The sequence below is a fragment of the Mirounga angustirostris genome, unplaced genomic scaffold (genome assembly GCF_029215605.1).
Source record: "Mirounga angustirostris isolate CCGP_5_RB_7025 unplaced genomic scaffold, mMirAng1.0.hap1 SCAF_4, whole genome shotgun sequence".
In the NCBI taxonomy this organism is placed as follows: Eukaryota; Metazoa; Chordata; class Mammalia; order Carnivora; family Phocidae; genus Mirounga; species Mirounga angustirostris.
Genome location: NW_026991712.1, coordinates 4,603,878 through 4,616,888, shown reverse-complemented (window position 1 = coordinate 4,616,888; position 13,011 = coordinate 4,603,878). Strand labels below are relative to the sequence as shown.

At 51.4% G+C, this 13,011-nt stretch overlaps 1 protein-coding gene across 1 annotated transcript in view; it reads right to left on the bottom strand.

The window, feature by feature from the left end:
* Window positions 1-13,011, bottom strand: part of COL22A1 (collagen type XXII alpha 1 chain) — a 227,617-nt gene that overhangs the window by 138,549 nt on the left and 76,057 nt on the right. The window contains exons 15-17 of the mRNA XM_045895568.1: window positions 12,051-12,095; window positions 3,320-3,373; window positions 1,236-1,280 (exon numbers count right to left, since the gene is read on the bottom strand). Of these exons, the coding sequence (XP_045751524.1) occupies window positions 1,236-1,280; window positions 3,320-3,373; window positions 12,051-12,095 (144 nt within the window). The remainder of the gene's footprint in view (window positions 1-1,235; window positions 1,281-3,319; window positions 3,374-12,050; window positions 12,096-13,011) is intronic.

Here is a 13,011-nt window from a genome sequence, read left to right as displayed (position 1 = left end):
GCAGAAGTCACCTACATCCAAACTTCAAGGATCGTTCCCTCTTAGTAACTTGAAATAAACTACTTATTTTAGAATTTAGCATCCCCTGTCAAGGAACTGTGAGAATATATTAAAATCCCGATGCCAAGATAATATAACAATATAAATCTCAAATCTGAAAATACTTGGGAAAGAGAATAATTTGACTCAGAACTGAAGCCCAAGTGAGCAAGTTGGGAAGACATCAGTGTCCTTCCGGCCACCACTCTGCAGGTGACGGTTCTTTAGCCTATGGGTTTATTTATTTATTTATAACACCTACTCCGTCTGCTTCTGTAAAGAGCAGAGCAGTCTTTCTCTCCTCCTTTATTCTCCACCATTGCTGGGACTAGTTCGCGTCAGGCAGTGACCTTCGCTTGAGCTCTGCAGAGTGACCCTGAGTCCAAGTGATGCTCCCTGGGCTGTACCTGCCTTAGTTTACCTGGATTCCTCCTCCTCTCCCTCCTCTCCCCAGATATTCACAAACCCAATGCCCGATGTCCTTCCTAGGAACCTGTTGAAGAATCTGGAACTTGTGCTCTGGTCCTCCTCTTAGAACCCAGGACACACTGTACCTTCTTAGTTTTCTCTGCCACCCGGAATGCTCTGGAAGGCTATTATCTTCACATACATTTTCAGAGCACTTCACAATTTGCCAAGACTCTTCACATGCGTTTTTTTCCACTGAGATACAGAAATTCTAAGCAGCGAATTTATTGAGTTAAGCCTTCTTGAGAGAATGTTCTAAAGGAGATGGCCAGTATGATGAGATGCAATCTTTATTCCGTTTATGAAAGATCTAGTACATTTTCAGAATTATGATTCTGGTAAAAAAAAACAACCACATTTTTTAAAATGCTGCAGAGAACAGAGGAGAAATGGAGGAAGAGGAGGAGGAGCCGGTAAGATTTTGTTTGGTATTTATTCACGGCCTGCCTTAGTCCAAAAGGCAATTTAAGTAGCATAATATTTTAATATGTCTGGGTATTATATAACAGGGATTTTGTTTTGTTTTGTTTTGAAATGGGTTTTTATTCCTCAAAGTAGAAAAACAAAATTTAAATAAAATAACCAGAAATTTCTTGGGAGACGAGTTCCTGAGGCCCAGCTAATCACCTCTGTCTGCACTTTGTTCCTGGGCCCCTCACTTTACCCTGGCGCCCCAGGTACCCACTTGCCCAGAGCCCAGATCCCTTCTTGCCCCAGGCCTGGCTTACCTTCTCTCCCTGGGGTCCTGCCACGCCAGGAAGGCCAGGTTTCCCCTGGAGGAAGGAAAGGGAGGACTGTCAGTGGCAGTGAGTGGAGAAGGAAGAGGTTGGGGCCATGCAGCTCCAAAGCTGTAATCTGCCATTGCCTCAGATGGACAGACCACACTTCCGGACAGTGCTTATTGCTGGAAAACTCTTTCCCAATGACTCCCAAATGCCACATCTCTTGTGGTCCCCTCTGGACTCAAGCCGGTACTGCGGTGTGGGGCACCCATTCTGAGGGACAAGGACTGTTCTTCGAGGGATACGAGGGATACGAGGGATGTGTCAGGAAAGATTCCTGGTGAGAGGCAGGAAGCAGGCACCCACAACCCGCTGGGTGTCCCGTGGACTCCTCAGAGGGTGCTGAGGACCAGCGAGGTCCCCAGAGCCGAGGGAGGAGGGACAGGGCTGCCTGGACTCTGGACCAGGATCAGTTAGTGCTGCAGGAAAAACCCAGGACCCGGAGGGCTCGAGTAGGAAATGCTGACGATGAGCCCGGGTCCTCCTCAAGGTTCCCACTGGGCAGCCTTCCACGGGGGTCCCAGTGGAGAGCCAGGCAGGGAAAGCTCCCACTGGAACGGAAGTGAGGAGGCGCCCCGAGCCACCACACCCTGGGGGCCTCCTGTGAGTCTCCTCGTAAGAGGACGAAGAGCAAAGCAGTGGGACAACGAACATTCATCCCGTTGACAAGTGACTTTCTCAGGAATTCATCCTAAAGGCACAGGTGTGCTCAGGGATGCACACACGAGCTCTCTCCCTTCCTTTCTTCCTGTAAACAGCCACGATCAGAACAGACCCAACGTCCCCTCACAGGAGGAGACCCTCCGTGACCCTCCGTGACGCTCGCTGTTCCTCTGCTTCTCCACGCCCCTGCCCTGCTGCGTCCACACCATCAGTATCTTACTACGCGCTGGCTCCATGCACACTGCCGTCCCCTGCCTTCTGGGCTTTCACCACGTGGGGACTTCCAGTGTCAGGACTCAGCCCTGGCGCGGGGACAGCGTGCAATTAATATGAATATATGATGGCGAGTCACACCACAGAACACTAAGTGGTCATCTGAGTCCCGTCCCTGGTGAATAGTTAAGAAAACGGTTGTATGTTTATGACACCATGTTAAGGGAAGGGGCTAAGACCTAAAAAGGTATTAGTCCAATTTGTTAAGTGTCAATAAATATAAATCAAGACGTTATTTTGGAGTGATGGGATTATCCATAAATGTAACTTATATTAATATAATGAAATCAATATATTATAATGAGCTTATATATCAAGTATAATTAATATACTTACTTTATCTATAAGCCACTAATATGAATGTATGAATTTACTGATATATTAATGTATTAAGTTATACAACACAAGTATTTTCCCAACTGTCTTCAAGCAGATGTAGAATTTTAGGTTTTATTTAGTTTTAGCCATTTAAATATTTAGATGTAGTTACTCTCATGGATAACACATTCCCATGGTTCAAAATGTATGTGCGTAAAAATCCTTTTCGGGTCCCATCGGCCAGACCCTGAGGGGCCTCTTACAGAGGCAAGGAATGAAGCAAGCAGGTTATCAGCTTCCTGAGCATCCTCCCATAGAGAGTGCGTGTCCCCGTAAGTCCTAGATGCCATTTTCCACACCATTCTATGCTTGTACTGGACTTTCCATTCAACCACATAGCTTACAGAACAGCCCTGTCAGTGCATTAGGAGTTTCATCAATTTCCACGGCCTCGTGTTATTTCCCTGTAGCTCCACACCCTGATTTGTTCGACTAGCTCCTTACTTATGAGCTTCTAGGTTGTTTGTAATCTTTTACGTGTGCAGAAGAACCTGCAATGAACACATCACTTTGAACATGTGCACGTCATCCATGGAATGGATTGAAAGAGGTGTGTTCTCTGTGATCCCCACACCCTGGTGTAAGGGGAGGTCTGGTCCTTAGGCCTCCCGGAGCCTCCAGCTGAGCCAGAGATCAAGGCAGTCAGGCCCTACAGAGCTTTGTCAGGCTCCTGTCCTCCAGTAAAGCTGAGCCCACCAGACCCAATGCCCCCTTACCTGCTCTCCCGTCTCTCCATGCTTCCCGGGGAATCCATCCGGGCCTCGCTCCCCCTGGCAAGAGAAAGAAAATGAAGAGATGAAGACAAATGGGCATCCTTGTGGTCAGAGCCACGGGACGCAAAGGCCGCTAATGTCCAAGTGTGCTGACCTTTTCCCTCTACCTGGCATCTTTGGATACCGGGGGAGCCAAACACACACACAAAACAGCCTAGAATTTATGTGTACTATGGCTCAATGCTCATACATCAAAGGTCAGAGAAACCAGATTCCTAAATCTGCTTTGCCTTTCCCAAATCTGCGACCAAGGCCAGGCCATGCAGTCTCTCTGAACCAAGCCATCTCTTCATCTCATGGGGTCAAACAAAATAATGGACATGTGGGGTTTGTAACACAGTTCATAAAACCGTGAGCATATTTACTCATCGTTCATTCATCCACTGGATATGTATAACATCCGCTACACTCCCAGTGCTTGGAATGAAAAGTTAATTGCTGGCCAACAGTAAACAACCATCCACACATCCCGCCAATGCCCACCCATCCATCTGCTTGTGTTCAGAGCTGGGCTTGTCTCTCTTAGCTCTATAATCTTGGACAAGTTACTTCACCTGAGCCTGTTTCTGTTGACCATGTGTCATGGGGATGATGATAATCCCTTCCTGGGAAGACACCTGGGACGAAGGAATGAGATACCCTATCTAAAACACCTGCTTATAACAGATGGGGAGTAGATGCCGCCATCTTCCTCCCAGCCCAGCTCTGTTTTCTTGAGCCAAAGCCTATAGATGTTGGTGTGGTCCTCTCATGGCTAGTGTCCTTGTCCAGTGTTCCCCGTGGTGTTCTTCTCCCCACTGGGCCCTAAGAACTCGGTTGGTGGAGAAAGGAGACTCCCATAGGTGGGTCCATGCAACGAACAGTCTTTTATGAGCCACCCCAGCAGCCCTGGCTTTCTTCTCAGAGTCCCCCCAAAATAGCAGCTTCTCGTTTCCACGTGCTGGGCCCACTGTTGTCTCTGCTGGCTCCTCAGCACCCTTCCAGGCTCAGGTCAATGTCCTCTCTTTGGCTTTTGAATCCAAACTAGAGGCCCATCTTTCTCTAACATGTCCCATTTCATTTCCCTCACTCCTGTTAATTCGATTTGCATCTGTGATCCGTGTTACCATCCTTTTCGCTCATGTGAGGACATGAGGTGAGTCTACTCTTCTCGTGAGGGCGTCCTGGTGCCCAGCCCAGAGAGGAAGCGTGGTCCCAGCTGACATTTACGGAATGGCCAGAAGACGCACGTGAAAGTTAGTTTGACTCAATTTCTCTATAACTTTCTCTCTTAGGTTGTTCTTTCTTTGCCTTTTTTTTTTAAGGTTGGTGTGTCTTTCAGGATGTTGTTTTCTTTGAATGATTACAGACTCTTGGTCTTCTGCTCATTTTTCCTGTGCTAGTCTCGCGTGCCTGCCTGTGGGTGCGGACCCACTTCACTGGAGACCACTGCCGGGGACCACAGGGCCAGGTGGACTCCTGATGGGTGGGGGACATCAGTTTTTCTTCTTGGTCTGGAAGCTCCCTTTCCCTCTGGGAGGTGCTGGCCACCTGTTCTCTCTCTTACTCTGGGGGCAAACACCGATGCTTCCCACTGACCAGTTCAAGCAGAGGTCAGGGGAGGAGCCCCCAACTCAGCTGCTCTAAGCACAAGGCCCCTGTTAACCACAGACAGCTGCCCCAGGCCCCCTGCTGCCCACAGCCACGGATCAGAACCTGGGGCTCCTTCCAGCACCTCGCCAGCTCCAGTCTGTCCTTTCCCTCCTGCATCTATGTAGACTTAGGAATACCTGCTTTCTGCCCTTCAGAAATTATTTCAAAAATTCTAGAACAATGATGGGCATATTTCTGTTTTCAAGCACTATTACATAGTAATTCTCTAAAAACCTCTTTTCATTACATGAGTTTTGGGTGAACAGAGAGGGTATTTCTCTGCATTTTTTCTCTCTGCCAACCAATTCCACATTGGTTAGCAACATTCTCTTCCTCCACACACCATGGGTTTAGCAGGATGGAGGGCTGACAACAGATGGGGAAACTGAGGCCCAGATGGAAAGCCACTCAACCCCAGTGGGACATGCTTGCAAAGGCACCAGAACCTGGATTTCTGGACCCTTCTTCCTTTATTTCTATTAGCGACAGGGCCTGTGGGTCTCTTCCATTGAGCGGGCAAGATCTCAGAACCCATGGAATCCCATGCCCTCACTTTATAGGTGAGGAAACTGACCTTAGGAGTATATCTAGACCAGGGTCACACAGAACTCTTCTGACGGGGCCAGGACTGAAGACAAGGGCTACTGACATCCCAAATCTCTCTTCCTTAGAGAGGGTCAACCCACTAAATGTCACTCCTGAACAGGGCACTTCCTTAGGATTCAGCAAAAAAATCATGTTGGCCATGTACAATTTCATAAGGTCTGCCTCAAAGGAGAGGGCTCTATCTGTTGCTCAAGCCCCATTTCTTACACCCTTGCACATGCAGGGCAAGATCTGTGAGGCCCGGAAGCAAGATGCCTTCCAACGGCAACTCAGGACAGCTGCAGGTGCATGGCTAGCGTTAGCCACTCGTGTCCCTGGCCACCGTGCTAGAGAGTGGAGCCAGCTGGGGCACAGCTGGAGTGCTGACAGATGTGTGTGCTCCCCGTTGGGGGGGGGGTACGGGAGGCAGAGAATGGCCAGCACAGGGTGGATGACGGGAGAGAGGAGCTGAGGAGAGCAGAGACAGAGACAGACACACGGGAGACAGACGTCTACAGAGCAGGGTCTCTAACTGAAATGTCTACAGAAGCCCAGCTGGGGCATGAGGTGGGTAGAAGGGGGTGGGAAGCAGAACTCGAAAGGGTAGGTCCCACTGAAAGACCTGACACTTAGTTTTGTTGTGTTGCTATTTGTTGATCTCGCCCCCTGCACCGACCACATGAGCATGACAGAGGACAGGGTGTGGACACCTGACCAGCTGCTTGGTTCCCGGCAGACAGTGGGAGCCGGGGCTCTGGGGGGGGTGGGTGCAGGCAGCCACAGCCAACCCCAAACTCAGACCAAAGCCTGGTTCTCCCACTCCTATGCTGTGTGACCTTGGACCAGTCACTTGGCAGCTCTGTGACTCAGTTTCCAACCTACAAATATGGCAGCTCCCTCTTACGGCTGCTGTGAGGATTAGGTGAGCTAATATATTCCAAATGCTTACAACAATATGTGGCACGTGGAAGGTGTCACGTTACAAGCTGGTGAAGCAAAACAGGGATGACGTGGCACAGAGGAGAGAAAAATAAGCCAGCAATAAGGGGCCAGCAGAGAGGAAGTTCAGGCCAGGAAGGGGTGTGATGTGAACAGGGGACGGAAGGAAGGGAGGAGAGAGACAAGTCAGAGGTCAGGGACCAGAGTCCTGATCCTATTTTCTGCCAAAGCGGGCTGCCGCCTACAGAGTCTACCCTGCTCTGAGATTCAACTTCTTCCCTGGGCTGAAATAGTGAAAAGCAGAAACCAAAGAATGATGGCTGTATTCCAAGGACCCTAAGACCTCTTCGGACACTCACAATCTTAATTGACAGGCCGGTGTGCCTACGTGCAAAGGGAAGGGGACCCTGCCCTTGTCCTGAGCACCTGCAGGTCCCAGGTGCGGAGGCAGGCTCTGTCTCATTTGACAGTCCTGTCAATCCGACGAGATTGTGTCATCCTGGACGTTTGACTCCAAAGAGAAAGGTTGGCGTTCATGGAATCACTCCTGCCTGGAAAGCTCCAGAGGCCCCTCCTCGCCGCGTCCTCCTGCTGTGGTTCTGGATCTCCGACACCAGGGGGAGCACGCGCCCCATTAAAGCAGAGAGCCACCCTGGCCATGGCATGGAGGCTGCCTTGTGGCCTTGACATCTCTCAGGTGTGGGTGGTGGTGGAGTGCACATTAGTGTGGGAGGGACGTGTGCTGTGTGTCTGCCGGGCACCTGCCACTAAGCCTTTACCTCGTGAAAGAGGGAACGTGTTTCCGTGCCCCCAGCACCCAGGGGGTGTTCACCAAACACTTGTCACAGTGAGACCTGGTGGGCAACTCTTCCCACCATCCCAGAAGGAGGCGGATTGGGGGGATGTCTCCCTGACATCTTTCCTACAGCGGAGAGGGGGGCCAGTATTCCACAGGACGCATCACAGCTTTGGGCACTTTGAAACTCCCACTCTGTCTCATTAATATTTCAGGAGGTGCTCCCAGGGGCCAGGTTCTGTACTTGCCTTCACAACGTACTCAGTGGGCCTCGCAGAGCCCCCGTCTGAGACAGGTGCTGCTAGACAGGACGTGAGCTTGCGTGAGCGCCCAGAGCTAGGCGACACAGAGCCAGTGTGAGAATCTGTTGCCTCGGATTCCAAAGCTGGTGTTCTTACCAGTTTCCTGGGGCTGCCGTGCCCTGGCTCCCCTATCCCCAAGCCAGAGCAGGAACCCTGGGGTCCGGGAGTGTGAGCATCACATCCCCCCGAAGTTGTCCTGGGAGCTCGGTTTTCCAGACAGAGCGGGGGCCACTGCATCCCCCTTGTGGCTCCTCAGTGAGCGAATGGGCTCCTGTCTTTCTGACCGACTGACTCCCCTTGCACTCTGCCCACTGTCCCAAGCTTAGCATCCCTGCACAGGCCACTCGGACCTACTGCCCCTCAGTCATCGGGACACGCTCATGCCTGCAGAGCCTCCCACCTTCTGTGCCTGCAGAGACACCTTCTGCAAGATGCTTCGAGCGAGGACGGTCCCCTGCCTTACACCGAGCACCCCGCCATGCCTCTGTCTGGAGGCAGGCTCGGTAATGGATGGACACCGGCTCTCTGTGGCCTGGCTCCAAGCTGGGCAAGGCCAGGCGACCGATGGGCCTGCCTCAAAGAGAGATGGAAACTTCCTTTTGGCTGAGGTAAGAAATCAGAGAGGCCTGCAAGAAAATAAACTGTTTTAAGTACCGATCAGATGTAAGAACTGGAAAGGAGCCTAAGGGATGATGGAGTCCAGGCCTCTTGACAGATGGGAAAGTAAAGGTGCAGAGAGGGGACCAGCTCTTCTTAGAGGTGCCCAATAAGTTAGCAAGGAAGTCAGAAACATACCCAAAGCTGAGCTAGCAGAACCCAGGCTCACCCTCTCCCCACTCTATCTTTCCCTGTCTCTCTGTCTCTGACCTTTTCTTTGTCCCCTCACCCTCCACATATGGCAAATGTCCCCCAGCACTGTTCTATCCATTTTATAAGTACTAACTCAATTTATCTTCATGATAGCCTTATGCAATACAGTTACTCTCAAAATCGTTAAATGTTAAATAACTCTCCAAAGGTAACACTGTTTGCACTGCTCAGAGCTGGAGTCAAGCACAGGCAGGCTGGCTCTAGAACCATCTTGCAGGGCTTCCTCTATGCCACGATGAGCCATCTGGAGCAGCCTGGAGAGATGGGCCAGTGGGGACACTGGCTGGACACCCTCCCCTGGGCCTCACCTGGAGGTGGCCCTCCATTTCCTGAGCCTCTCTGTAAGGTAACACCTGCAGGGGGCAGGGCTGTGGCCAATCTGCAGAGAGAGTTCAGGGGAATGTCCCTTGCCCCACATTTCTGGTAACACTTCAGGCCTGGTGTGCCATGGTGGGGAAAGCCCATGTTGGGAATGAGATGTTTCCAGCACCTGCTGTCTTTATAGTAGGCCACATGGCATCAGGAAACAGCCTCTGGGCTCAGTTTCCCCATCTGAAAATAAGGCAAGCTCTCCAGGCTTCCCTATGGTCATTTCCAGATCGGATAATTTAGGCTTTTGATAGAAATGCACCATTTCGTGGCTGGACACAAGTCGTAACACAAGACTCCAAAAGCTTGCTGGAAAAGCAAGCCGATACTGCCTGGGGGAAAAGCGGTTGCTTCCGAGCCGAGGTTTGGCAAGAACAAGGCACTGAGTGTGCACAGACTGACGTTCCCCTGAAATGTGGGCGGGGAAAGGAAGGACACGTGGAAATGTGGGTTATGTGCTGGACACGTTGCATCTGTTACCTTGTCCAACCTTCCAATGAGCTTTGGGGAAGATGTGAATATTTCCACTCTGCAGACGAGCAAACATAGGCTCTAGTCAATCCAGTGGTGGTCCCAGCCCGTAAGTGGCAGAGCCTTCTGTCACGAGGCTTGTGAAGAGTCCTCAGCTCTGGACTGCAGCCTTCACTGAAACTCTGGGAAACCCAAACTCCCTGGTCCTCAGAAGTGCAGCTGGAGCTGATGCAAACAGGAAGCTGAGAAGAGCATCTTTCCGACGGTGCTACGGGCCCCCAACACCTTCCATCTGCGGCATTTCCTAGCTGACATGACGTAAGAGCAGCATCCTGTTCACCATCCACTCCTGCGACATCACCTAAGCCTGAGTGCTAAAATGCACCTTCCAGATCCATCCTGCACATTCTTCAAAAAAGCCCAACTTCATTCACCTGCTAGTGAAGGCCTTCTGTAATGGAGGAGGACTGGCTGGGGGCTTGCTGGCAGGTGCTCCCCCAGCGAGTGAGGATGCAAAGATGAATATGGCGAGAGCACTGTGCCCAAGTTGCAAGGGGTCTACATGTGTATGTGGGAGAGACAGACGAATCTGATATAAATGACCAATCAGGGTGAAAACTGCAGGCTTCCTGGGCATTGAAGTGGACAGGACTCAGCAGGAGCTCGAGGGAGACTGAAGGTGGAGACCTGTTTTGAACCCCAGGCGGGTCTCTGGGCCCTCGGGTGACAGCCAAGACAGAACTCCACCCACCTGGGCTTTTGTCCAGAATCAATGCTGAGTTCACCACGCACTCTGGATGCCGAGCCTGAGCTCCCCTCTTACTGTTCTTCAGCTCAGCCCTTCTCCGGGGCTAGTACCCCAGATCCTGCCTGCTCTTCTTCTCTTGGGTACCAGCTGCCCATCAAGCTGTGCCACCCTGTGCCTGAATCCCCAATTATTCCAAATGCCACCTTCAAGTCTCCACAATGTAAGAAAGGGGCAGAGAGTCGCAGAAAGGAGATCTGGTAAACCAATTTGTGGGACCATGTTAAAACTCTCAAAAGAGGGGCGCCTGGGTGGCTCAGTCGTTAAGCATCTGCCTTCGGCTCAGGTCATAATTCCAGGGTACTGGGATTGGGCCCCACATCGGGCTCCCTGCTCCGCGGGAAGCCTGCTTCTCCCTCTCCCACTCCCCCTGCTTGTGTTTCCTCTCTTGCTGTGTCTCTCTCTGTCAAATAAATAAATGGAATCTTTAAAAAAAAAAAAAAAACTCTCAAAAGAACCGAGAGATGCAAACCCGAACAACCATGGGGTAAGCAATTTCACTCTTTAAGTAATAATGATTAAAATTTAATCTGCAAATAGAAATTATGCTTCAGGGACTGAGGTGGGATACCATGCTAGCCCCAGCTTCCCTTGATTCTAAAGCACCTTTTGGAAAGCAACGTGGCAGAGTGTTCCCAGAGCCATGCACAGGTTCACATTCTTGCCCTGGTAATCTCGCTGCCAGGAAAGCAGCCTAAGGAAATAAACCTAAATTTGAAAACTAAGTAAATAAATATAGTGGTCAGTTTAAAAATATTCACCCGAGCATTATTCTTAATCATGAAAAACTGGGAACAACACGAAGTGATCGATAACAGGGGGATGGACCCATAAATCTCGGTCTGTTCATGCACCACAATGGTGTGCAGCCACTTAAAATGAGTCATAAAAACTCTACTGCAGCATGGGGCAGACACACCGCTCATGGGGACAACAGGCAGGACAGGTTGCAAAGCCGAATAGATTATGTCTATGTAAAACGAAATCAGATCTAGGAGAACAAGTCCTACAGAAAACGGACCAACACACCCTCATAACTGTATCAGTATGGCAGGATTGCAGGATAATTTTTGCTATTTTCCAAATATATTGATGCAAAATTAAAATAATAATCTCAAAGCTTCCTATAAGATGAGAGGAACACGCACCCCTGAGGACAGAACAGGGGTAGACTCTGAACAGCCACCTGGAATGTGACTCGGCTCGAGAGGGCCTCATTCCAGCTATGGATCTGAAGGATGGGCCTGGGGAGAGGCTCCCAAGGATGCAGTGCCCACTGCTGTGTGGGCAGGAGGAGGGGTCTGCCGTCCCTGTCCCCTCTCCAGCTGAACCCTGAGCCATCAACGACAGGAGCTCACATGGAAGGGTCTGGTCTGAGGGTCACCCTGTGGTACGCTGGTGTGTATTATGAAGGAATGGTGACCCCCAGCCCTCCTCAAGCATTCCGGCCACTGTGGGAGTCTGCGCCCGAGAGTCTCAGGGTGGGTCAGTTCCCAATGCCTGGTGAGCGAGGCTGAATGTGGGTCCCAACACAGCTGTCACCACGCACCCTCCGTTTGGTTTAAGAGTCAGGGTAACCGAGAAGCAGAGAAGTTACATAACTTGCCAAGTGAGATGTGAGCCCAAGGGCACCAACCAGGACTTTCTGAGTCTCAATCGGTTTCTGTCAACACCTACCCTCCCATCCTGCAGCCTGGAAACCCTCAACCCTGTGTGAGGGATTGGAATGTCTGCGGGAGCCGAGCCCACACCCTCCTGGCCCAGAGCTTACATTTAGGGTGGGAAATTAATTCCCCATCGGCACCGGCCCTTGTCCAGCACACGTGCATGCACATCATCACACACACACCTGCAGTACACACATGTGGGCACTGGTGGGCACCCGTGTGAGGCAGAAGTAAATACCTTTTCTCCTCGGGCTCCCTTTTCACCGCGTTCTCCTTGGAGACCCTGCGGGGAGAGGTGAAGAACAGGAGCACATTTCAGTCCCGCTTCTCTGTTCTGCAGGTCTGAGGGACACGGACAGCCTGCCCGGGAAGGCTGTGGAGATCCGTCTCCCAGAACTCTCTCTCTGCACCGCGGCCTGGGCTCCTCCCTCCCGGGCCTGGGCAGCTAGGCCCCCACCAGGGTGTGAGGTGAGCTCCTGGGGTTGGTCTCCTGGACCGGATTACCCAGGTCCTCCCGGCCAGGCTTGAATACACCCTGGTCCCTGAGCTTACCTGGCCAATGGTAGGGGTGGAGTCAGTCCCCCCTGCCACCCAGAACCTGCCATCCCTTCGTGATCATGACATCCGGATTGTGAAATCTAGGTACCTTTAAGCCACGTTCCTCCACCTCCTCTGGGGAGAGGGCTCCTGCCCTGTCCTGCATCCACTCCACCTTCCTCAGGAGCAGCACCCAGATCCTATGCTAGGAACTTCCTCCACTCTGTGAGCAGAGCTGCACAAGTGTCAGCCAAGGTGTGGGCTTCTCTGACCATAAGATCTAAATGCAATCACTAACCCCCCACCCTGCCCACAGCCACTATGCCCTTTACCAGGCTTTGCTGTCCTCCAGCACTAAGCCCCATGTGACACGTTCTATGCCTCCCCCAAGGAGAATGGGAGCCCCCTGAGGGCGGTGCCTTCATTCCTTCAATACCACGCCCCCACAGTCTGGAACGTGCCTGCCACTTGATGTTCATGAGCACTTGCTAAATGAACAAATGAGTCAGTCAATGACTGCATCCATCATTGGTTAGCACAAGAATCTTGTAAAAGTGTTGCCTACAGGCTCCTGCCCCACAGTGACATGCAGGAGCAGAGAAGGACGCACGCATGCACCTGCTCTTTTGCCAGGGCAAAAGATGCCAGGGCCACCAGCACCC